At 36.8% G+C, this 23658-nt stretch overlaps 1 protein-coding gene across 2 annotated transcripts in view; it reads left to right on the plus strand.

The window, feature by feature from the left end:
• LOC127420854 (trafficking protein particle complex subunit 9-like) overlaps window positions 1-14390 on the plus strand; it is a 267206-nt gene extending 252816 nt beyond the window's left edge. For both annotated transcript variants that reach the window (XM_051663428.1, XM_051663429.1), the window contains 2 exons: window positions 9470-9693; window positions 10787-14390. In XM_051663428.1, the coding sequence (XP_051519388.1) occupies window positions 9470-9693; window positions 10787-10963 (401 nt within the window). In that variant the 3' untranslated portion in view covers window positions 10964-14390. The remainder of the gene's footprint in view (window positions 1-9469; window positions 9694-10786) is intronic.
• Window positions 14391-23658: the final 9268 nt, after the last annotated feature.

Genomic DNA, 23658 nt, shown 5'->3' on the forward strand with positions numbered 1-23658 from the left:
TTTCACAGAAGTTTTTAACTTTAATTTTTCTGACTTCTGACTAAGGCCACGTCCATACTATTGCGTTTTTGGTTGAAAGTGTTTCCCATTTCCTAACATCATTTTCCAAAATATGTGGTAGTGGAGAGCATTTTCGAAAATAGCATTGATGCGAAGGGTAAACAAAGCCAAATCAATCCGCTTTTAACCGAAAACGTATTCGTATGGACGTGTATTCAATCTAAATTTTGTGGTTACTGAAATGTTTGAAAATGCTATTGAAACCTTTATTTAATAGTGAAATTAAACTGTTTACTATTACTCTAATAGTAAATATCTATTTAACATTAGTATAAGCATCACTTGTAATTTGCAGCTTACGTGATGCATCCTACATGCAATGCTGATTTTTTTCTGCTGAAGGAATCAGTTGAACAGGTGGTTTTGCTGAGTCGGTCGGTTTCCCAGCTTTCTGCTGCCTGGCACTTAACCACAACCGCTCGATGCAGTGGGCAAGCATGGTTACCAAGGCGACCTGCTCCTTTTTTTGTGTGCTGTGACATCAAGGTCACCCTCGACAACTGTTCCAGAGCAACACTATGCATACAATGCTGACGTAGTAAATCTGAGAGATTATAGCTCACCTTTAAATGCTAAAAATGTATTGCTTTATTTAATAGCAATAGCTTTATTGCGCATAGACAAATTATTAAACCACAACTAAGAGATGAGTTGGTTAATGATTGTATAGCTTTGCATGTGTTCTCCGCAGCAATTTATGTTTTTGTATGTCCCCCAACCAGAAAGATTGTTAATAATTTCAGTCTTTCCTTATTAGGGTTAATAAGGAAATGTTCGTTTTTTTTAGTTTGTTGATATTGGATCTGTTCAATTCATAAAAAAAAAAAAAAAAAAAAAAAAGTTAAAATATATTTTTTAGTAGTTTACATCTGTGTGCATGTTTGATTGCACCATCTCTCTCTCTCTCTCTCTCTCTCTCTCTCTCTCTCTCTCTCTCTCTCTCTCCTTCTATTTGACTTTGTGTAGCAATATCTCTCCACCCATTTGCTGCTGATTTACCTATCATTTTCACATCTCCTAGCAACAGGTCCAAAAAAAAAAAAACTAAATATAACCACTTGGTAAGGTGTCACATCAGAGCTGTGTATGTGTGTGTGTGGTGCAGTTGGGTGAAACGTATTGATTCCATGCAGATGTGAAACACTGTTTGTGTAAAGAAATGTGTATGTATTCATATAAAAACCTTCAACTTTTTCTGCTGTAACCACTGGAGGGTTAACTTGGCCTTGTGCTTAGGGTCATTGTCGTGCTGGAAAGTCCAAGAGCGTCCCATGCGCAGCTTTCGTGCAGAAGAATGCAAATTGTCTGCCAGTATTTTCTGATAACAAGCTGCATTCATCTTGCCATCAATTTTCACAAGATTCCCCGTGCCTTTAGAGCTCACACACCCCCAAAACATCAGTGAGCCACCACCATGCTTCACAGTGGGGATAGTATTCTTTTCACTATAGGCCTTGTTGACCCCTCTCCAAACATAGCGCTTATGGTTGTGACCATAAAGCTCTATTTTGGTCTCATCACTCCAAATTACAGTGTGCCAGAAGCTGTGAGGTGTGTCAAGGTGTTGTTGAGCATATTGTAACCGGGCTTTTTTGTGGCATTGGCGCAGTAAAGGCTTCATTCTGGCAACTCGACCATGCAGCTCATTTTTGTTCAAGTATCGTCGTATTGTGCTCCTTTTTCCAGAGCAGCCTGTATTTCTCCTGAGGTTACCTGTGGGTTTTTCTTTGTATCCCGAACAATTATTCTGGCAGTTGTGGCTGAAATCTTTCTTGGTCTACCTGACCTTGACTTGGTATCAAGAGATCCCTGAATTTTCCACTTCTTAATAAGTGATTGAACAGTACTGACTGGCATTTTCAAGGCTTTGGTTATCTTTTTATATCCTTTTCCATCTTTATAAAGTTCCATTACCTTGTTACGCAGGTCTTTTGACAGTTCTTTTCTGCTCCCCATGGCTCAGTATCTAGCCTGCTCCGTGCATCCACGTGAGAGCTAACAAACTCATGGACTATTTATACACAGACACTAATTGCAATTTAAAAAGCCACAGGTGTGGGAAATTAACCTTTAATTGCCATTTAAACCTGTGTGTGTCACCTTGTGTGTCTGTAACAAGGCCAAACATTCAAGGGTATGTAAACTTTTGATCAGGGCCATTTGGGTGATTTCTGTTATCATTATGATTTAAAAAGGAGCCAAACAACTATGTGATGATAAATGGCTTCATATGATCACTATCCTTAAATAAAAGACAGTTTTTTTTTTTGCATGATCAGTCATATTTTCAAAATCATTGCCAAAATTTCACAATTTCTGCCAGGGTATGCAAACTTTTGAGCACAACTTTATATATATATATATATATATATATATATATATATATATATTCAGGTGCTGGTCATATAATTAGAATATCATCAAAAAGTTGATTTATTTCACTAATTCCATTCAAAAAGTGAAACTTGTATATTATATTCATTCATTACACACAGACTGATATATTTCAAATGTTTATTTCTTTTAATTTTGATGATTATAACTGACAACTAAGGAAAATCCCAAATTCAGTATCTCAGAAAATTAGAATATTACTTAAGACCAATACAAAGAAAGGATTTTTAGAAATCTTGGCCAACTGAAAAGTATGAAAATGAAAAGTATGAGCATGTACAGCACTCAATACTTAGTTGGGGCTCCTTTTGCCTGAATTACTGCAGCAATGCGGCGTGGCATGGAGTCGATCAGTCTGTGGCACTGCTCAGGTGTTATGAGAGCCCAGGTTGCTCTGATAGTGGCCTTCAGCTCTTCTGCATTGTTGGGTCTGGCATATCGCATCTTCCTCTTCACAATACCCCATAGATTTTCTATGGGGTTAAGGTCAGGCGAGTTTGCTGGCCAATTAAGAACAGGGATACCATGGTCCTTAAACCAGATACTGGTTGCTTTGGCACTGTGTGCAGGTGCCAAGTCCTGTTGGAAAATGAAATCTGCATCTCCATAAAGTTGGTCAGCAGCAGGAAGCATGAAGTGCTCTAAGACTTCCTGGTATACGGCTGCGTTGACCTTGGACCTCAGAAAACACAGTGGATCAACACCAGCAGATGACATGGCACCCCAAACCATCACTGACTGTGGAAACTTTACAATGGACCTCAAGCAACATGGATTGTGTGCCTCTCCTCTCTTCCTCCAGACTCTGGGACCCTGATTTCCAAAGGAAATGCAAAATTTACTTTCATCAGAGAACATAACTTTGGACCACTCAGCAGCAGTCCAGTCCTTTTTGTCTTTAGCCCAGGTGAGACGCTTCAGATGCTGTCTGTTGTTCAAGAGTGGCTTGACACAAGGAATGCGACAGCTGAAACCCATGTCTTGCATACGTCTGTGCGTAGTGGTTCTCCCCCACATTTTTGAATGGGTTTTGTTTCACAATCCTCTCCAGGGTGCGGTTATCCCTATTGCTTGTACACTTTTTCTACCACATCTTTTCCTTACCTTTGCCTCTCTATTAATGTGCTTGGACACAGAGCTCTGTGAACAGCCAGTCTCTTTTGCAATGACCTTTTGTGTCTTGCCCTCCTTGTGCAACGTGTCAATGGCCGTCTTTTGGACAACTGTTAAGTCAGCAGTCTTCCCCATGATTGTGTAGCATACAGAACTAGACTGAGAGACCATTTAAAGGCCTTTGCAGGTGTTTTGAGTTAATTAGCTGATTAGAGTGTGGCACCAGGTGTCTTCAATATTGAACCTTTTCACAATATTCTAATTTTCTGAGATACTGAATTTGGGATTTTCCTTAGTTGTCAGTTATAATCATCAAAATTAAAAGAAATAAACATTTGAAATATATCAGTCTGTGTGTAATGAATGAATATAATATACAAGTTTCACTTTTTGAATGGAATTAATGAAATAAATCAACTTTTTGATGATATTCTAATTATATGACCAGCACCTGTATATATATATATATATATATATATATATATATATATATATATATATATGAAATTATATTTTGCAAAATAAAACCTAAATTTACAACTATTAATTTTTTTTATTTTTTTTAATTTGCATTGTGACATTAATTTGAGGACATTTATGCACATTTTAACCCCCAATTCTCATTATCGTAACATGTCTAGAATTTTACTTTTACTATTCCCATTCTTATTGCTGAAAGTAATTTTTTACTGTACAACCTTAAAAATATAGTGTTGTACAAGATCTTTTAAAATTAAAATCAGCTAAAATAAAAAATGGTACCAAGTGATTACTACTATGATGTCTAATACTTTAAAATTTAAATTATATATATTTGCATTGTGGTAATTTTTTTATTTTTTTATTATTTTGTTTTTGCATTTGCGGTAATTAAGATGGTTGGGTCAAATGTGCATATATGTTATACAAATAATGTCACAATGTAAACATTTCAAAACGCCCAAAATAGGCTTCATTTTCTATTTGCAAATTATAATTTTGATTTTGGAGTAAAATGGGACCAGGACATTTTCTTGACATGTTTTGTAAAAATCCCCCAACTCTGGGGAAAATGTGGATTTTTAAGTGGTCAGTGAGAATGCATTTTTTTCATCTGTACTTGATCTTTTCTGCATTTTAACACAAACCTTTGAATTAAACAGGAGTGGTTGGTGTACAAATCACAAACTGCTTGTTTAATTTAAACGCTGCCATCATCATTGTTTTTGTTCCAAAACATGCTTTTTTTTTTCTGTCAAGGTGCTATTTTAAGACTTAAAGTAACATTTCAATGTTATTTAAGCACTGGCTTGCACACTGAGAAACTTTAATTTACCAAGTCTTGCATCAGTGACACGGGACTATGAATATTTGATGATGCGAGGCAAAACATTTGAGTTCCATTTACGAAACAGATTGACATTTGCCTTCTCGGCTTTGATTGTCACCGTTCAAACTTTATTGCTCAAACAGACATCCATACCTGGCAGTTTCTCTGTGTTTAAACCGAGCCCGTAGAAAGCAATGCTGCTACTTGACATGTACAGATGTCCTGTCAATGTAACATTTTTTATCCGAGTGTGTAGTACTCGGATGGGAGCAAGCTGTAGTCCTCCAGGGTTGACTGTCTGTCTGTGTGTCATTGATAGAGGCCCGCCGGGACTGCATCTCCCAGCATGCAGCTTTCAGGAGACGGGCCTCGTGTGACAGCTCTGCCTCGAGCACTCAGAGACGTTGAGAACTCATAGCCACTCGTCGTGATAGATACCGACAGTGGAGTCCATGTGAGAGAGAAAGAGACAGCGTGAACTTTCCTCACTTTTACTGTCACTTACGACATAATCATAATCCGTTTCCTGGTAAACACTAGATGTGCTACAACAGCAATGACTTCTTTCACTTTCACACTAATAACAAGTAAAACGGCAGATTACCACTTACTTTCTTGCCGTGTTCCTCACATAGTTATCATACGACATCAAAACACAGGTTTTGGGGGTAGGGTGGTCGGTTTTGTTGACTTAAAACTTGATAGAGAATCAACCTTAAACTCATCTGTTTGGGAGAAAATGTAACTCGCTTTTAGCGCCACTGTATGAAGGTAAATTAGTAGCAAAACACGAGAGCTTGCATATTTGGATTTGAGAACTTGTACAATAAATATTTGTACTTGTAAGTTGTAATTTACACTCACAGCACTGATGTGAAAGCGTGTAAAATAATAATTTGAATGTTGCAATCTGCACACACAGACAATAATTCAAGGCTTGTGTCTGAATTCAATCGCAGACAAATAGTCACAAATGTGTAAAATGACATTCACATAAATACAACTATAGACACAAACTTGTATTACACATTAACTTCTGTACTTTAATTCATTTTCGCAGTACAACCACAAATCGGCACTTACATCCTCTCAAATCTGGCACTGCAACTTTAAATCTTCACACCTTGACTTTTGCAACTACATTTGCAAAAAGCCTGTAGCAAAACTCACTTGTGCACTTGTAAAATACTGATGCGAGAGAGCAAGACCAGTGTTTGGTGGGGGAGGGGGCAATGAAGTCGATTTATTGTTTAATGGGACCTTTTTGAACGCAATGACGTCACGCCACAGCACTATCCCACACTTGTTAAGGCAAAGTAAAGGAGTTTCTTTACTGAGTAAAACCTGTAATAAAATAATTATTCGTCAACAACTACACTCATGAAATTCTATTTCCTTAATATTCCAAAAAAATCCTTTTTCATTAATAACATAAATTGGAGGAAAGCATGGTTCATACCTAGTAAGATCAAAAGTGCATTTTCAAATCTTGCACAAAATTTACCCTTGTAACCTACTTGTATATAAGTATTCTGATGTAAATAACTCACGTACCTTTTGTGGGAACAATAGTGATCGTATGTTTTTCTTTTGTGATCTTATATCTGATTTTTGGTATGATCTGAGTCTCCATTGTTTTTCCAAGTTAAAGTTAAAATATGATTTTTGTGTAAAAGACATTATATTTTATTTTGAAAACAAAAACGGATTTCTGGAAAATAAAAATAAAATGTTGTTTTATTCTGGTTGCAAAAGTTTATGTACACAAACAGAAATTTCTTAAAAAAATGACCTATATTTGCAGAATTCATGCTGGAAATCAAGTGCTTAATAAATGTTAAGAGATATATTAGTGATATATATATATATATATATATATATATATATATATATATATATATATATATATATATATATATTCTTGCTTATGGTGAGATCTTTCCTGCCTCCTGAGTTTTTCATTTTCTTCTCCTTTTTATTTACTTTACTTTTTTGTGTAGAAGTGATGCAAGAGTACAAGTGATGTAAATGATTTTGATAAATATGCAAGTCTGCATTGATACTACTCACTGATATTTTTTTATAAAAAAAAGCAAATGTACAGTCAGCCAGTCATTATCTTAAATAAACCACGACAAGTTGATCAGGGCCCCAATGCGAAGTCGTCTTTTATCACACTGAATGAGGTTTGTTTTAAGATAATGACCGGCTGACTGTACATTTTCCCTTAAATATTGATCATCATGCAGTCCTTCACCTACTTGGGAAGCATTACAGACCAGCTAGGAGGTACAGACGCAGATGTCAAGGCAAGGATCGGCAAAGCAAGAATGGCTTTCATACAGCTCAAAAACATTTGGAGCTCAAAAGAGCTGTCTTTGAAAACAAAGATTCGGCTGTTCAACTCTAATGTAAAGTCAGTACTGCTTTATGGGGCTGAAACCTGGAGATCGAGAAAAAACACCATCAAAAGAATCCAGACATTTATCAACAGCTGCCTTAGAAGGATTCTACAGATCCGCTGGCCAGACACTATCAGCAATACCAGTCTCTGGGATAGAACCAGCCAACTTCCTGCAGAGAAAGAAATTCAGAAGAGAAGATGGAGATGGATGGGGCACACCCTGCGCAAACCACCAAACAACATCACTAGGCAGGCTTTGCGATGGAACCCCAAAGGAAAGCGGAGGAAAGGCCGTCCAAGAAACACCTGGCGACGTGACCTTGAGGCAGACATCACCAAGATGGGATACAACTGGAGTCAGCTGGAAAGAATGACCCAGGACAGAAACCTCTGGTGATCTATTGTTGGCGGCCCATACCCTGAAAGGGGTGAGAGGGCATAAGAAGATTGATCATCATCAGCAAACTTGCTTCAGCTAAAATAATAATGAATTATGTTGGTTATTTAGACATCACACTAATGGACAACTACCTGTACAATACTTGCATAGCTGGTAAAACTTTACATTGTCGAGTGGAAAGTGGTTTTCATCAATAATATACATTAGTATATCAGTGAAGGAAAATGTATCGATAAGTATGGGAGTTTTACAAAACTTTTTTAATACTATTTAATTCATTATTTTAAAAAGTTCCCTCAGATTGTTAGATCGCTCCATTGCAATGACCGGCTCTGCTTTTCCTTAACAAACAGATGCATGATGGCGCTGTGGCGTCACGTCATCGTGTACAAAAACATCCCATTTCATTGGTTAGGCATCAACCAATAAAACAACATCATTGCCCCCACCCCCACCAAACACTGGTCTTGCTCTCTCACATCAGTATTTTACAAGTGAGTTTTGCTACAGGTTTTTCACAAAAGTAGTTTTAATGTTTCAGTGCCAGATTTGAGAGGTTGTAAGTGCTGATTTGTGGTTGTACAGCGAAAATGAATTAAAGTACAGAAGTTAATGTGTAATACAAGTGTGTGTCTGTAGTTTTTTTTATGTCAAAGTCATTTTACAAAGTTGTGACTTTTGTCTGCAATTGTGAATTCAAAACACAAGCTTTGAATTATTGTCTGTAAGTGCAGATTGTAACATTCAACTTCAAATTTTTATTTGACAAGTTTTCACATCTGTGCTGTGAGTGTAAATTACAACTTACGAGTACAAATATTTATTGTACAAGTTCTCAAATCCAAATATGCAAGCTTTCGAGTTTTGCTACTGATTTACCTTCATATTCAGTGGACATTTTACTTCGGAACTGTAGCGACACATTTAAGGAATCACATAATATAACTGCGAAACTGTTGTCAGCAGGCTGTTTTTGCTTCTGCACCTTTAAATGACCATTCTGTCTGTGCTGTATTTCAATTGTTTTTCTATGTAAACATGCATATGACGGACGTTTTTGACCACAGCTGTTTTTTCAGCACCTCACACAGCAGTGTCACATTTTGTAGACATTGTGTCAGGAAGAAAAGAACATCAACTTTTAAAAGCGAGTCTCGAGACACCTGCGTTCTGTTTTATAAGTTGCCCTGCATCTAGCTTTTTGTAGCACAAGAACAAGTTTGTTCTGAACGGCCCCTAAAAGCTAGGATATACTTTGTTTTTCTGCATGCTGTTCCATCTCATGCATAGTCGAGTGCTAAGCCTTCAGTCTAATGCATTTGACGCATGCGCACTACAGCTGCTTTGCAATACTCTTTCAGCACAGTCAACAGCAGGTGCATGCACCGAAAATACACGGACTGTCCGTGTGTCTAGAAAAACTAGGCTGCATGTGCACAAGTACTTTGGACTTAAGACTTATATATGTAAATGAGCACTGTTGTGATTGGCTAACATCTGTATACCAATATTTACACTGTCGGGGCAGATCAAGTTGCTGAATACTGAATAGGCATTGATTGGTATAGGCATCGGAGGTCATATGTTAATAAGCCCTTGATTGTGATGTCATAACTTTTCTGAACAATCAGTTTTGCTGTTTAGTGTTTGTAAATCTTTCTTAGTGGACATAGTAGGGAGTTTTGCTTTGTGAATATACTCTTTGATTTAAAAACTCCTGTCTTCAGTTATTTGACCCCTTTAAGCTCTTGAGTATTTAGAAATCCTCTGTCTCTGTCTCTCTCTCCAGATGTTGTGGTAAATGGTAAGCCATGCGACTGTGACATAGTTGCTGACTGCAGGGTCGGAGATGCTGTGTCGTTAGAGGTGAAACTGACCAATTGCAGCAAGAGCGCCGTCGGCCCGTTCTCTCTGACCATCATCCCCTTCCAGGACTACCAGAATGGAGTCCAAAACTATGACTTGCAGGACGCAGTCACTTTCATTGGCTCCAACACCTTTTACATCGGCTCGGTGAGTGAATGACGCACACAGAAACCACATAACAGCAGGATACGGGCTGAGCCGGGTCAGTCACCGGAATAGTGTTGAAGGTCGTTGTTAACAGAATAGCTTGCCCAATGGAAATGAACATTTTGACATGAAGGTGAGTAAATGATGTCAGAATTTTCATTTCTGGGTGAATTATCCCTCATCTTCTGCTGAACACAAGTTAAGATTTTAGAAGAATATCTCTGCTCTGTTGGTCCATTTTAATGCAAGTGAATGGTGGCCAGAACCTAGAAGCTCAAAAAGGCATATAAAGGCAGCATAAAAGTAATCCATAAGACTCCAGTGGTTAAATCCATATCTTCTGAAGCGATCTGATAGTTGTGGGTAAGACACTGATAAATATTTAAGTCCTTTTTACTATAAATTCTCCTCTCTACCCAGTAGGTGGTGATATGCATGAAGAATGTGAATCGGCAAAAACAAAAGAAGAATGTGAAAGTGAAAGTGGAGATTTATAGTAAAAAAAAAAAAGGCCCTAAATATTGATCTGTTTTTCACACACACCTATCATATAACTTCTGATGACATGGATTAAAAACTGGAATTGATTATTTTATGCTGCCTTTATATGCTTTTTGGAGCTTCAAATTTTTGGCCACCATTTTCTTGCATTGTATGGACCTACAGAGCTGAAATATTCTTCTAAAAGTTGTCATTTGTGTTCTGCTGAAGAAAAAAAGTCACACATCTGGGATGGCATGAGGGTGAGTAAATGATGAGAGAATTTTCACTTTTGGGGGAACTGTCCCTTTAAGTTTGCAGTGCGGTTTATGTATAGCACGTATTATGAACGCAAAGTGCAGCAGGTTCACTTTATTTAAATTTTCATATTGATGCAGAGGGTAAATTTGAAGTGAAGTTTCGAAAGTTTAACCCAGGCATAATTTTATGGTCGTAAATGTAGGCCTAATTTTGGAAATTATTTTTGAAGATTTAATTTTTAATAAAGACAGAAACATATTACTATTGTGTAGTAATGTTCTAATAATATTTAGTTTGCTGTACTGTAAATGTGATGTGATTAAGTCAGCAGGTGTGTTTGTTTCATCTCCAGGTGAACCCTGCGGAGAACTCTGTCTGTATTGGAGCGCTGCTCTTCTTATACACTGGAGATTTCTACCTGAACATCAAGTTTCAAGATGACAGCACGGGCCGCGACCTGCCGCCCACATGGTTCTGTTTACCCAGCGTCCACATCAAAGCCCAGGAGCAAATTGAAGCGGCCGTCTGATCCTGTGACCACTGACTTTGACCTGAATGACTTGTGAATTGGACCTTTGTCTCTTGCGAGGGATCTGCTGTTGTCAAGATGACTACTGATCTGCTCTAGATAGTCTCTACAGTCTAGAGCAAGTAAAATCTTATTTAAAACGCTTTTAGAGTATGGAGATGTTTAAATGTATGCCAAATAGGATGCTTTATGGTCAGTTTGATGGTTATGAAACGATTGTGCTCATAGTGTTTCTGTATTTGGACTGTTAAGAGACAGCCAGGCAATCAAAATATTTCAGGTAACTGTTAAGTGAAAATGTCAATGGCATTCTTACAATTTAGTCTTGAAACTTTTGGTGCCTCGAAATCTGGCTCTTTGACATGTAAGGGTATGTTGTTGCATATGCTACACTTCATGACAACTACACATTATGCTTTTAGTGAGTAAATCTGACCAAAATGTATTTAGGTCATATTTCACCCCAAAATCAAAAGAATAAAAATAATAATATTAATATTAAAATAGTAATATTGTACGACTTGTCAGATTGCTGTGATTATTTAAAACGTCCCAACTTTGAAATGTTATGTTCAAGACAGTTCTAACTGTAAGACAAACAGCACTGATCAAAGAGTTTTGAATCATATTAATGACATTTCAACTTTTCACATTCATCTCAATTAGTGTGAGTTGATGAGCCGAGACACTTATACGTACACACACACAGAGGCTCTGAATAATGAACCTGCAAACAAGCCCAGAACATAAACTTTTAAATCTTTACGCAACAGGCCTCACTGAGTTCAGTTATAAGTGTGTATGCATACGTGTTAACTTGTGTACGCATATTTGCTGATTGAAAATAGTGTGTGTCCTTGATGTCCGGTTGCTTGTGTGTGTGTGTGTGTGTGTGTGTGTGTGTGTGTTTTTTTCGTCATGAATGAGATTATCTCAGCGCAGGTTCCCTGACATTGACTTTGATGTGATGTGTCTGCATAGGATGGAAAAATTCAGTGACTTCATCAAACACGCACGCACACACCAAAATACATTTAAAACTGGGTGAAATGCAGAACACTTTCATGTTAATCTTCTTAAAGGGATAAAATTCCACCAATGCTGTTTTACTGTTCCTCTTAAACACACACACACACAGTTCTTCTAAACCTGCAACACATCAAAGGTTGTCACTGTTGGCCCATGACATCATCCATTCCAAACTATCCATTCTAACTTAATCTAAGTCTTAGGCCACGTCCACTCTAATCTGTATTTTGTCTGAAATCGCATTGATTTCACGACATTTAAGCCTCTCATCCACACTGGAATGGCGTTTTCCTCCAATGAAAATGGAGCATTTAGAAAATGCTCTTTATTACTGCATACTTTGTAAATCGATGCGTTAGAGTATTAGCAAAAAACAAAAACAAATTAGTGTGGATGTGGCTTTAGGGACCTTCACTTAGGATGCATTTTCATGCCCATCTGTACTGTTTTAGAATTGTTTTTCATGCACTAGATGGTCATCTTTAACCTCGTGCCACCCCACGTCCACATGAGTGGACATTGAATTTTGGCATTGCTATACGCAACGCATCATTTAAATGAATTAAAACCGACTGAATACGGTTCGCAAGACTCTACACTGTAATTTAAGGGTTAAACTTCTGGTGCACCGCGTCACATGACAACAGCATGACATCAATTTCCATGAAGTGCAACTACGTTCACAGCGCTAACAAAAGTGCCTCTGGTAAGAAACCTCTTAAAGTTTTTTGATTGAAAACTGTTCGTTATTTTGAGTAATTTTGAACAAATGTGGGTCATTTCTCTTCATTACATTTTGTCACATTTTATTTTTTAATCACTGTACAATACTGTTCTATTCATTAACATTAGTAAGTGCATTCCTATATATTTACAATGCATTTTCACACTAAGAATAAATGTATTCATGCAAAAGCTGAACAGAGGCTTTATATGGAGATGGATGAAAATAAGGTGCATTTCGAACTGTTCTGAGACCAGTGCAGACAGACAGCACACTGGAGGTTAAGTCATTCAGTAAAAAGGGTGCATCCTATAGTTTTCAATGCAGTTAAGTGCATTCAATCCTAAAATCCAACCAAAAGTTCAGTTTCAGGCTGCAGATGATGTTTGGACCACTCACCATGTTTGGTTGACAAGGGACAATGATAATCAGTACATAGATTCAGAATTTTATAATGCACATTTTATTTTAACATGGTTGGCAGTGATTGGATGATGCTGGCCATTACTTTAAATCAGAATGATTAATTCAGCTTTATAGAAAATCAGCTGTAATGTCTGTAATGTCTCAAAAACATGAATAACCAACATTCCTGGACACAAATTATTTGATGAAAAAATCTGACTTTCTATAGCTTGGTATTACTTCAAATTACTTCAAAAACTTACTCTCACTGTCCAGATATGTGGACATAATTTTAAAAAAAACGATTTGCTCTAGAATGTTTTTTTTTTTTGGCTTGTTTATTAGGTGCTACTAGTTACAAATCAAAAGGGAAATGGAAAATGCACACAGCAGTCACGCGGGGGTCTCAGGAGGTTAAACGCTGCAATGCATCTCAGTGCTTTTCAGCATCTCGTGGTGAGCGCTGCATTTTTAAGACACTATCAAGTTTTAAAAATGCATCTCGAGACACCTGCAATCTATTCTCAAGAACACATTCTGTATGAGTGGCCCCTTGGGCCAGTGACTAGCAATTTGTCTGTCTGCACTGAACATGAAACTGTGATTTGAGGTATTTAATGTACAGTTGCCCTCAGTGATGGTTTACTTGCTGCTTAGTGTTTCAAACTAAAATGAACAGACTTGCAACCTCATAAACATTGGGAAAATCCAGCTGCTAGTTCTTCCTTGAAAGTTCTTGTTGTAGGAACCTGGAAACTTGTAAACAAAACCTATCATTGAAAGCGCTTTACAATTTTGTGTTTGATTTGCATCATATGTCTGTTCGCATGCTTTCTGAGGCTGAGACTGTGTAATGTGTGTCCTTATTAAAAAAACAAATACAAAATCCACACACTCTACTGCAACCAAATATCGAACTCGGTCTGGTTTTGTAAGTACACACTTCTGTGGTTTAAGTGCACTTTCACACACTCACCATCGACCAATATTTACTGAAGTGCTCTTAGAGCACATATAAGAAGAACAAGAGACTGTTGAAGTTACTCTTGCTGATTCAGACACTTAGAAAGAGAAATCCAATGAATAAATGGTTTAGCATACAAGAATGGGTCAGTCCCATTTTGCAAACTTCCACACTAATCTAAACTATTTTATAATACAAGTTGTGCGATTAATGTCTTCTAACTGAAAAGTGCAACGAGACATAGTGCACTGCGAGTACCAGAATTATGCACTTGCACAATCGCCAAACAAAGTGTTGCACACAGTGTAGCTATGGACAAATTTCATTCTTTCTTAATTATTTATTAAATATTTGACCGTTGAATGCCATGACTGACTAATAAGTATCAAGTGTTTCAGAGAGCTGTGTAATAAAAAAAAACAAAACAAAAAAAAAAACATTAGTGTTTCACTTGAGATGGAAATGGAAAAATGTCAACACTGAAAAGTCAACAGTTACCGAATTTTCAGGTTATTATTTGACATTACAGTTTCATTCTGCCTTTTAAAAAGTTGAATTCAAAATGTTTTCTTCAGGTCTATACTTGACATTAATAGGTATAGAAAAAAAAAAGATACGCTGTTTACCTTATAAAAAATAAATATTTTCCTGATAATATTTTAATATGTATGTGATGCTGGCTTTAGCACAATGACAACACAAAACACATTTAATTTTGCAAACAGCATATTGTTTATAATATCACGCTTGGTATTTTTTCACATAGTATAAATGGGTATTTATACATGCAAATTAGGGCTGTCAATCTATTTCTTTTTATTATTATTATTTATTTATTTATTAATATCACATTACACATGCAACAATTAACAAAGTAATACATAAAATACAACAAATAAAATACAAGGGGAAAAAAACAAATTAAATAATGTATATCATTCTAAGACCACTATTCATACAATTTAAATAAAATAAAATAAAATACACTTTATAACATAAAGGCACAACCGTTTGGGTTAAAACTGTAGTGTGTGTGTGTGTGTGTGTATACATATATATATATATATATATATATATATATATACACACACACACACACACACACACGTATACATTTTAATGTGTTGCAGTGCAATGCTAAACCTTAATCTCAATTAATCTTCAAAAAAAGCTCACCAATTTTGCCCATTTTCTCAAAAACATTTCTTCTCTACCAGTTTGAACTCGTCATTTTCTCTAATTTATAAAAGTATATATTTTAAATACAGGTAGAGTCAAACCTTTACTATCAACCATCTGGAAAAGATATACTTTTCCATGCAAGATAATACTAGAGATCAATAAATCTTTTTGTGTATGACCACCCCAAATTATTATGTATGGATGCAATGGAAATTGTATTTCAATTTTAATTTTTTTTTAATCACAATTATTTGCATATATATTTGGCGGGAAAGGCACTCAAATAACGATAATGAAATATATAATAATTAAATAATTAAAAATATTTACATTTAAATAGTTATAGATGTATATTTTAAATATAATAATTTACATAAAGAAAATGCACAACATTATTGTGGCACACGAGTAAAGCATTGATACTATATCCATATTGAACATAAACCAATCATTGGCCTACAGTCCACACTAATCCATTTTGCAATTGAATTCATCAGTCTGAGATAGATTTATTATAGGCTTGTCTAAAGATGTGTCAATGTCCACATACATCAGTCAAACCCTTTTGGAGCATCTCACTTTGATTGCGCCGTGTCATAAACAGCATTTTTAGGTCATTGAGGCAAGTTAACTGTAGTTTGAAAGTTAGATAAATGCATTTTAAGAACACTGCAATCAGAATTGTGAACACGAAAACACATTCTCATCTTGTGCTGTCGTTATTGTCAACCTGTGCGTTGCCTATACAGCTGGAGTTTCGCTAACTGCCCCCTGCTGAATACAGGTGATACTTAAAGCTAGAATTGCTCTGATGGTAGGATTCCTTATTACGGTCCGGGGACAATTGCATATATTTTTTAACAAGCTATCTTTTTTATAATTAATCACATTTAATGCGTTACATTGACAGCCCTAATAAAAATATTTTTCTAAATATTTGCGAAGCAAAATCAAATGATTAACGGACAGTTCAGATGATGTATTGTTATTTGAGTGATGTCAAAAAATTCTCTGCAGTGCTTATCATGTGGAGCTTGACGCTGGTGTTGAGTGTTGTGTTGATGCCCCAATGCAAGTCATGTGAAAGTCTTTACAGGTTGCATTTATATTTTAGCACAGGAGTTCTTGACATCAATAAGTTTGAAAACCCCTGAACTCAACGCCGGTGTATTCACAGAGTGTACGGTGGAGAGACTCGGCAGAAAATCAGAGAGTTTTGTGTGGATTTATGTGCGTTTGTGGAGTTTCTCATCTCAGGTTGATCCTGATCTTTCTCTGTGAGGGTCTGACCGGCTCAGGTTTGTCTGAGTGGGCTCTCTGCACCTCTCCGTCTCCTTGGCAACCACCTGCGAATGGAGCAGCAGTCTTATCAGTCGGCAGACAGCATCCTCGAGGCGGAGCAGAGGCACCATAATGTCTGTTCCCTTACCGACTCTCTTTCTCTCTAAAGGACAGCACAGCAGAACAGACTTGAGAAAAGTTAACAGAATACTTTTTTTAATCTTTGACCTTGTGAGATCGAAATATAGGAAAAAAAAAGAAAAATTTTTTTTTCACCTTTTATATGTTGTACGAGGCCTCTAATGCAGAAATAAATGGGTTTTTACATTTTTTACATTTTAGTACGTTTTTAGGGAAAAGTTGTAATATTGCAACATTGAGCCTGTTGGGTAGCAGAATTTCAGTGATTTTACTGAACAAATGTAGAGAACTTCTGTTCATTTGCAGGGTGTACTGCTTATGTAGCCCCATAACAGTAGCCTATATATCTATACACTAATAATCACACAATAATGATAATCAGGAATAATTCAATCAAAAATGAAAATTCCCTCCTCATTTACTCACCTTCATGCTATCCCCTCATGCTATTTCTTTACTAAAAAATGATTTAGTAAAGAATTATCTGTTTCTCACCCACACCTATCGATTCTAAAGATATGGATTTAACCACTAGAGTTGTATGGATTACTTTATGCTGCCTTTATGTGCTTTTTGGAGCTTCAAAGTTTTGGTCACTGTTCACTTACTTGCATTTTGAGAACCTACAGTGCTGAAATATTCTTCTTTGTTTGTGTTCAGCAGAAGAAAAAAAGGAATACACATCTGGGATGGCATGAGGGTGAGCAAATAATGAAAGAGTTTTCATTTTTGGGTGAACTATCCCTTTAAAATACTGATTGAGATACTTTCCCCCATTTCTATTAGAGTGCCATTAAAACCTTAAAAGTTTTTAACTAAGACAGAAAGCAAAAGACTTTAAGGATGGGCACTTTTTTTTTTTTTTTTTTTGTGAATCTATCTGCAGTCATTTGCTATCCATTTCTCTACAGGGGGACTCAGACCATTAACTTTGGTGTTTCTAGTCCCTATGTGACCCTTTGGGACTGTTTTGAAGGGGCACATAAGAGCCATCATATCCAGAATTGTTTCTGCGGTTTTTGGTAGAGATCAGCTGAATAATTGAGTGATCATTGCACGGGCTGGTTCACGCCCGATTTTACGTCTTCCAGATGACATCAAATTCAAGCTCTGGATGTGTTTGTGTTCCTCTGAAGAATGTGTGTGTTGGTGCTGAGATGCTACAAGAGAGATCCAGCCACCCTGTGAAGTCTGAAAACTTTTGTTTTGGTGTGTGTTGTAAATGCCCTGGAAAGAGAGAGCAGTTTTGTGTTGTGTTCAAAGTATTCTTTATGTCTGTTTGTGGCATCTCTCTGTCTCACTGTGTGTTTGTCTCTCTCTCTCTCTCTCTCTCTCTCTCTCTGTCCCCAGAGGTAAGCTGAAAATGAGAAACGAATTTGTGAGATGAAAGGAAATCACTGGCTGGAACAACTTTTTTGTCATATTATCTCATCTACTTTCTCTTGACGTATTCACTGGCTTTAATGCTTTTGAGTGCTCCTGTAGTTCCTGTAACAGAGAGCATGGCGCTTGCAATGCCAGGGTCATGGGTTTGATTGATTCTCAGGGAACACAAAAATGGATATACATATACACCGATCAGCCACAACATTAAAACCACCTGCCTAATATTGTGTAGGTCCCCCTCGTGCTGCCAAAACTGCGCCAACCCACATCTCAGAATAGCATTCAGAGATTATATTCTTCTCACCACAATTGTACAGAGTGGTTATCTGAGTTACCGTAGACTTTGTCAGTTCAAACCAGTCTGGCCATTCTCTGTTGATCTCTCTCATCAAGGCGGCACTTCCGTCCACAGAACTGTCACTCACTGGATGTTTTTTGTTTTTGGCACCATTCAAGAGTAAATTCTAGAGAGTGAAAATCCCAGAAGATCAGCAGTTACAGAAATACTCAAACCAGCCCATCTGGCACCAACAATCATGCCATGGTCCAAATCACTGAGATCAAATTTTTTCCCTATTCTGATCGTTGATGTGAACATAAACTGAAGATCCTGACCCTTATATGCATGATTTTATGTGCTGCACTGCTGCCACACGATTGGCTGATTAGATAATCGCATGGATGATTGTTGGTGCCAGATGGCTGGTTTGAGTATTTCTTTAACTGCTGATCTCCTGGAATTTTCACACACAACAGTCTCTAGAATTTACTCTGAATGGTGCCAAAAACAAAAATCAGCCAGTGAGCGCCAGTTCTGCAGACGGAAACACCTTGTTGATGAGAGAGGTCAACAGAGAATTGCCAGACTGATTTGAACTGCCAAAGTCTAGGATAACTCAGATAACCACTCTGTATAATTGTGGTGAGAAGAATATCATCTCAGAATGCTATTCTGAGATGCGGGTTGGCGCTGATTTGATGGCATGAGGGGGACCTACACAATATTAGGCAGGTGGTTTTAATGTTGTGGCTGATCGGGGTATATATATATATATATATATATATATATATATATATATATATATACCTTGAATGCACTTTAAGTCACTTCGGATACAGCATCCGTAATGAGTGTAATGTACATGTGTGCCAAGAAAAAATGTAAATGAGTGCCCACAGATACTGTAGTCCCACCTTTTATTGTGTTTATTTACAAATACACACTTTTCTAACTACTATTTTCGAAGCAAATTCGTTTTTGGTTGCTAAAAAGTAGAGTAATCTAGAATGTCTAAGAATGAGAAATTAGTGAGAAAATGAACACAAATACGAAATGTAACAAGTCAAAATTGTACTGCTCATTGGTAACTTGATGATATTTCTGAAAAGAGAGCTGCGTATTGATCGCTGATGTCACATTAGCATTGGGATATTGAGCCAGATGCTCACTCGATTGGTGTATCGAGTGTCTTTTAGCTGAAGGTCTAATATTGCATCAATACATTCATTTAACCCTATAACACATACTATGTATGTAACTTCATCCTCCTTAAATGCATATGTGGGACAAAAAAGATCCCTGTGAAACAACTCTACACAAACACACATACAAATATAATGGACTAGCATAAAGCAAGTGCGTAGCCAAGAAATTACTTTTGGGTGGGCCTCAATAAAAATGGACAGGCCAAAAATGGTTCTGTTTTGCCAAATTTTCCTTAACAACAGAGAAGCGGCTCATTCAAACAGTTCTTTCACACTTTCAGAAATCAGAATTTATGCATTTCTTTATTTTTTTATTTTTATAAATATATATTTGAAGTCAAAAATAATAATCTGTAATATTCTGGGTGGGCCTGAGAATAATTTTGGTGGGCCCAGGCATTGACATGGATTTTACCACTGGAGTCATCTGAATAACTTCTGTGCTCACTTTATGTGATTTTTGGAGATTCAAGATTCTAGCCACCATTCACTTGAATTGGATGGACCAAAAGAGCTGAAACATTCTTCTAAAGGTCTTTGTTTGTGGAAAGAATAAAGTCATACACATATGGGATGGGATGAGGGTGAGTAAATGATGAGAGAATTTTCATTTGAAGGTGAAAACTATCCCTTTAAATTTTGAGTAGCATAAGTGTATTTTCAAAATACCTTTCCGGTGATTAAATAATTTTGTCAATAAGATTGTGCTGACGAGGCTGAACTGTGGCAACATTTCTTACACGTGTTGCAGGAGTTCCGAGGTGAAATATCTACTGAGTGGCGCTAAAAGTGTGTTACATTTTCTCCTAAACAGATCAAGTTTTAAGGTTAATGCTCTATCGAGTTTTAAATCAACAAAACTGACCTCCTTACCCTAAACTCTAAACCTAACCCTTACTGATAGTGTTATTAAAAGAAAATGTGACATGAACAACATAATTGATGAAGCAACTACATCATTTTGTGGTACTTCTAAGACACTTTTGGCTCACTTTCGACTGCATGCTCTTCAAGACTCATATCTCAGTCCTTTGCATCACAGGTGCAGCGCTCTATCAGTTGAGCTACCGTGCAATTTGATCACACTCGAACAAGCTTGTAAATGTGATTGGTTTTGTAATGCAAATGTTCAAATGTATCGGCTCACAAGTCATGCACTATAGTTAAAGTGTTCTGATGTCATAAGACAGCATTGTTTGAGGAACTCAACGAAAAGTAAGTGTTTATGAACTGATAATCTGCCATTAGTGTATGCTTCATTTTTCTGTGTGCTGTTTTGTCTCGTGCACAGTCAAGCGTTCAGCCTTTCAAATTATACTCTTTTGCCCGCTAACTCATACAGAAGCGTTTGACGCATGCACACTATGACTGCTTTGCAGTTCTCATTAGTTCAGTCAATGGTAAATGCATGCGCCGACAACAATCACTTCGGATACAGCATCCGTAATGAGTGTAATGTACATGTGTGCCAAGAAAAAATGTAAATGAGTGCCCACAGATACTGTAGTCCCACCTTTTATTGTGTTTATTTACAAATACACACTTTTCTAACTACTATTTTCGAAGCAAATTCGTTTTTGGTTGCTAAAAAGTAGAGTAATCTAGAATGTCTAAGAATGAGAAATTAGTGAGAAAATGAACACAAATACGAAATGTAACAAGTCAAAATTGTACTGCTCATTGGTAACTTGATGATATTTCTGAAAAGAGAGCTGCGTATTGATCGCTGATGTCACATTAGCATTGGGATATTGAGCCAGACGCTCACTCGATTGGTGTATCGAGTGTCTTTTAGCTGAAGGTCTAATATTGCATCAATACATTCATTTAACCCTATAACACATACTATGTATGTAACTTCATCCTCCTTAAATGCATATGTGGGACAAAAAAGATCCCTGTGAAACAACTCTACACAAACACACATACAAATATAATGGACTAGCATAAAGCAAGTGCGTAGCCAAGAAATTACTTTTGGGTGGGCCTCAATAAAAATGGACAGGCCAAAAATGGTTCTGTTTTGCCAAATTTTCCTTAACAACAGAGAAGCGGCTCATTCAAACAGTTCTTTCACACTTTCAGAAATCAGAATTTATGCATTTCTTTATTTTTTTATTTTTATAAATATATATTTGAAGTCAAAAATAATAATCTGTAATATTCTGGGTGGGCCTGAGAATAATTTTGGTGGGCCCAGGCATTGACAAGGATTTTACCACTGGAGTCATCTGAATAACTTCTGTGCTCACTTTATGTGATTTTTGGAGATTCAAGATTCTAGCCACCATTCACTTGAATTGGATGGACCAAAAGAGCTGAAACATTCTTCTAAAGGTCTTTGTTTGTGGAAAGAATAAAGTCATACACATATGGGATGGGATGAGGGTGAGTAAATGATGAGAGAATTTTCATTTGAAGGTGAAAACTATCCCTTTAAATTTTGAGTAGCATAAGTGTATTTTCAAAATACCTTTCCGGTGATTAAATAATTTTGTCAATAAGATTGTGCTGACGAGGCTGAACTGTGGCAACATTTCTTACACGTGTTGCAGGAGTTCCGAGGTGAAATATCTACTGAGTGGCGCTAAAAGTGTGTTACATTTTCTCCTAAACAGATCAAGTTTTAAGGTTAATGCTCTATCGAGTTTTAAATCAACAAAACTGACCTCCTTACCCTAAACTCTAAACCTAACCCTTACTGATAGTGTTATTAAAAGAAAATGTGACATGAACAACATAATTGATGAAGCAACTACATCATTTTGTGGTACTTCTAAGACACTTTTGGCTCACTTTCGACTGCATGCTCTTCAAGACTCATATCTCAGTCCTTTGCATCACAGGTGCAGCGCTCTATCAGTTGAGCTACCGTGCAATTTGATCACACTCGAACAAGCTTGTAAATGTGATTGGTTTTGTAATGCAAATGTTCAAATGTATCGGCTCACAAGTCATGCACTATAGTTAAAGTGTTCTGATGTCATAAGACAGCATTGTTTGAGGAACTCAACGAAAAGTAAGTGTTTATGAACTGATAATCTGCCATTAGTGTATGCTTCATTTTTCTGTGTGCTGTTTTGTCTCGTGCACAGTCAAGCGTTCAGCCTTTCAAATTATACTCTTTTGCCCGCTAACTCATACAGAAGCGTTTGACGCATGCACACTATGACTGCTTTGCAGTTCTCATTAGTTCAGTCAATGGTAAATGCATGCGCCGACAACAATCAAAGACATGGACTGTCTAATGTGTCTATAAAAACTGAGCAGCTTGCGGACAGTCCTCGTGTACAGTGCTGACATTATGCCACAAATTGAGCTTAACTTGTATTGAACCCAGAATATTCCTTTAATCTACATAGAACAGTAACCAGAGGCTGTCGAGCTCCAAAAAAAAAAAAAAAAACAAGCACAATGAAGGTAATCCATACAGTACTATGTGATTGGGATTTGAGTGATGATATTCCAAGGCTTCTGAAGGCATATGATAATTTTGTGTTGGCTTCAGTTATTCACTGAAAACCTTGCCTTCTGCTGTAGCTTTCTAATTGTATTCACAATTATGCAAATACTGTACAAACTTGGCGTGCCAAGAGGATGAGGTTTGAGAAGGGCAAGAATATCAGAGAATAACTACTTACATTTCAGTCTGTTCGCTTGGAGGACTTGGGAAATAGCACATTAGCCATATGAACTACTTTTACAGTACTTTTATAGTACTTTCTTGACCTTTACAGACACTTCTCACTATCTACTTTCATTATATAGAGAAGAGCAGCCTTGACATTGTGCAATATTTCTCCTTTTGTGTTCCACGGAAGAAAGTAAGTCATACGGGTTTGGAACAACATCAGGGTAGTAAATGAAGACAGAATTGTCATTTTGGGGGGAACTAGTCACTCAAGGCCAAAGCTACAGACATGACGGTGCATATTAATGTCTTTCAATGTTTTTGTTAATGTCTTTAGAATATCTTTAGAGAAAGTTGATTGTCTAAAATAATATCATCTAAATTCCCTTAATTGGAAACTTCTTTCTGACACTTAGGAAGGAACACTGCTATAAATACTGGGGTAAGACCTACATTTATCTACAAAA

This window comes from Myxocyprinus asiaticus, chromosome 30 (genome assembly GCF_019703515.2).
Source record: "Myxocyprinus asiaticus isolate MX2 ecotype Aquarium Trade chromosome 30, UBuf_Myxa_2, whole genome shotgun sequence".
Lineage (NCBI taxonomy): Eukaryota > Metazoa > Chordata > Actinopteri > Cypriniformes > Catostomidae > Myxocyprinus > Myxocyprinus asiaticus.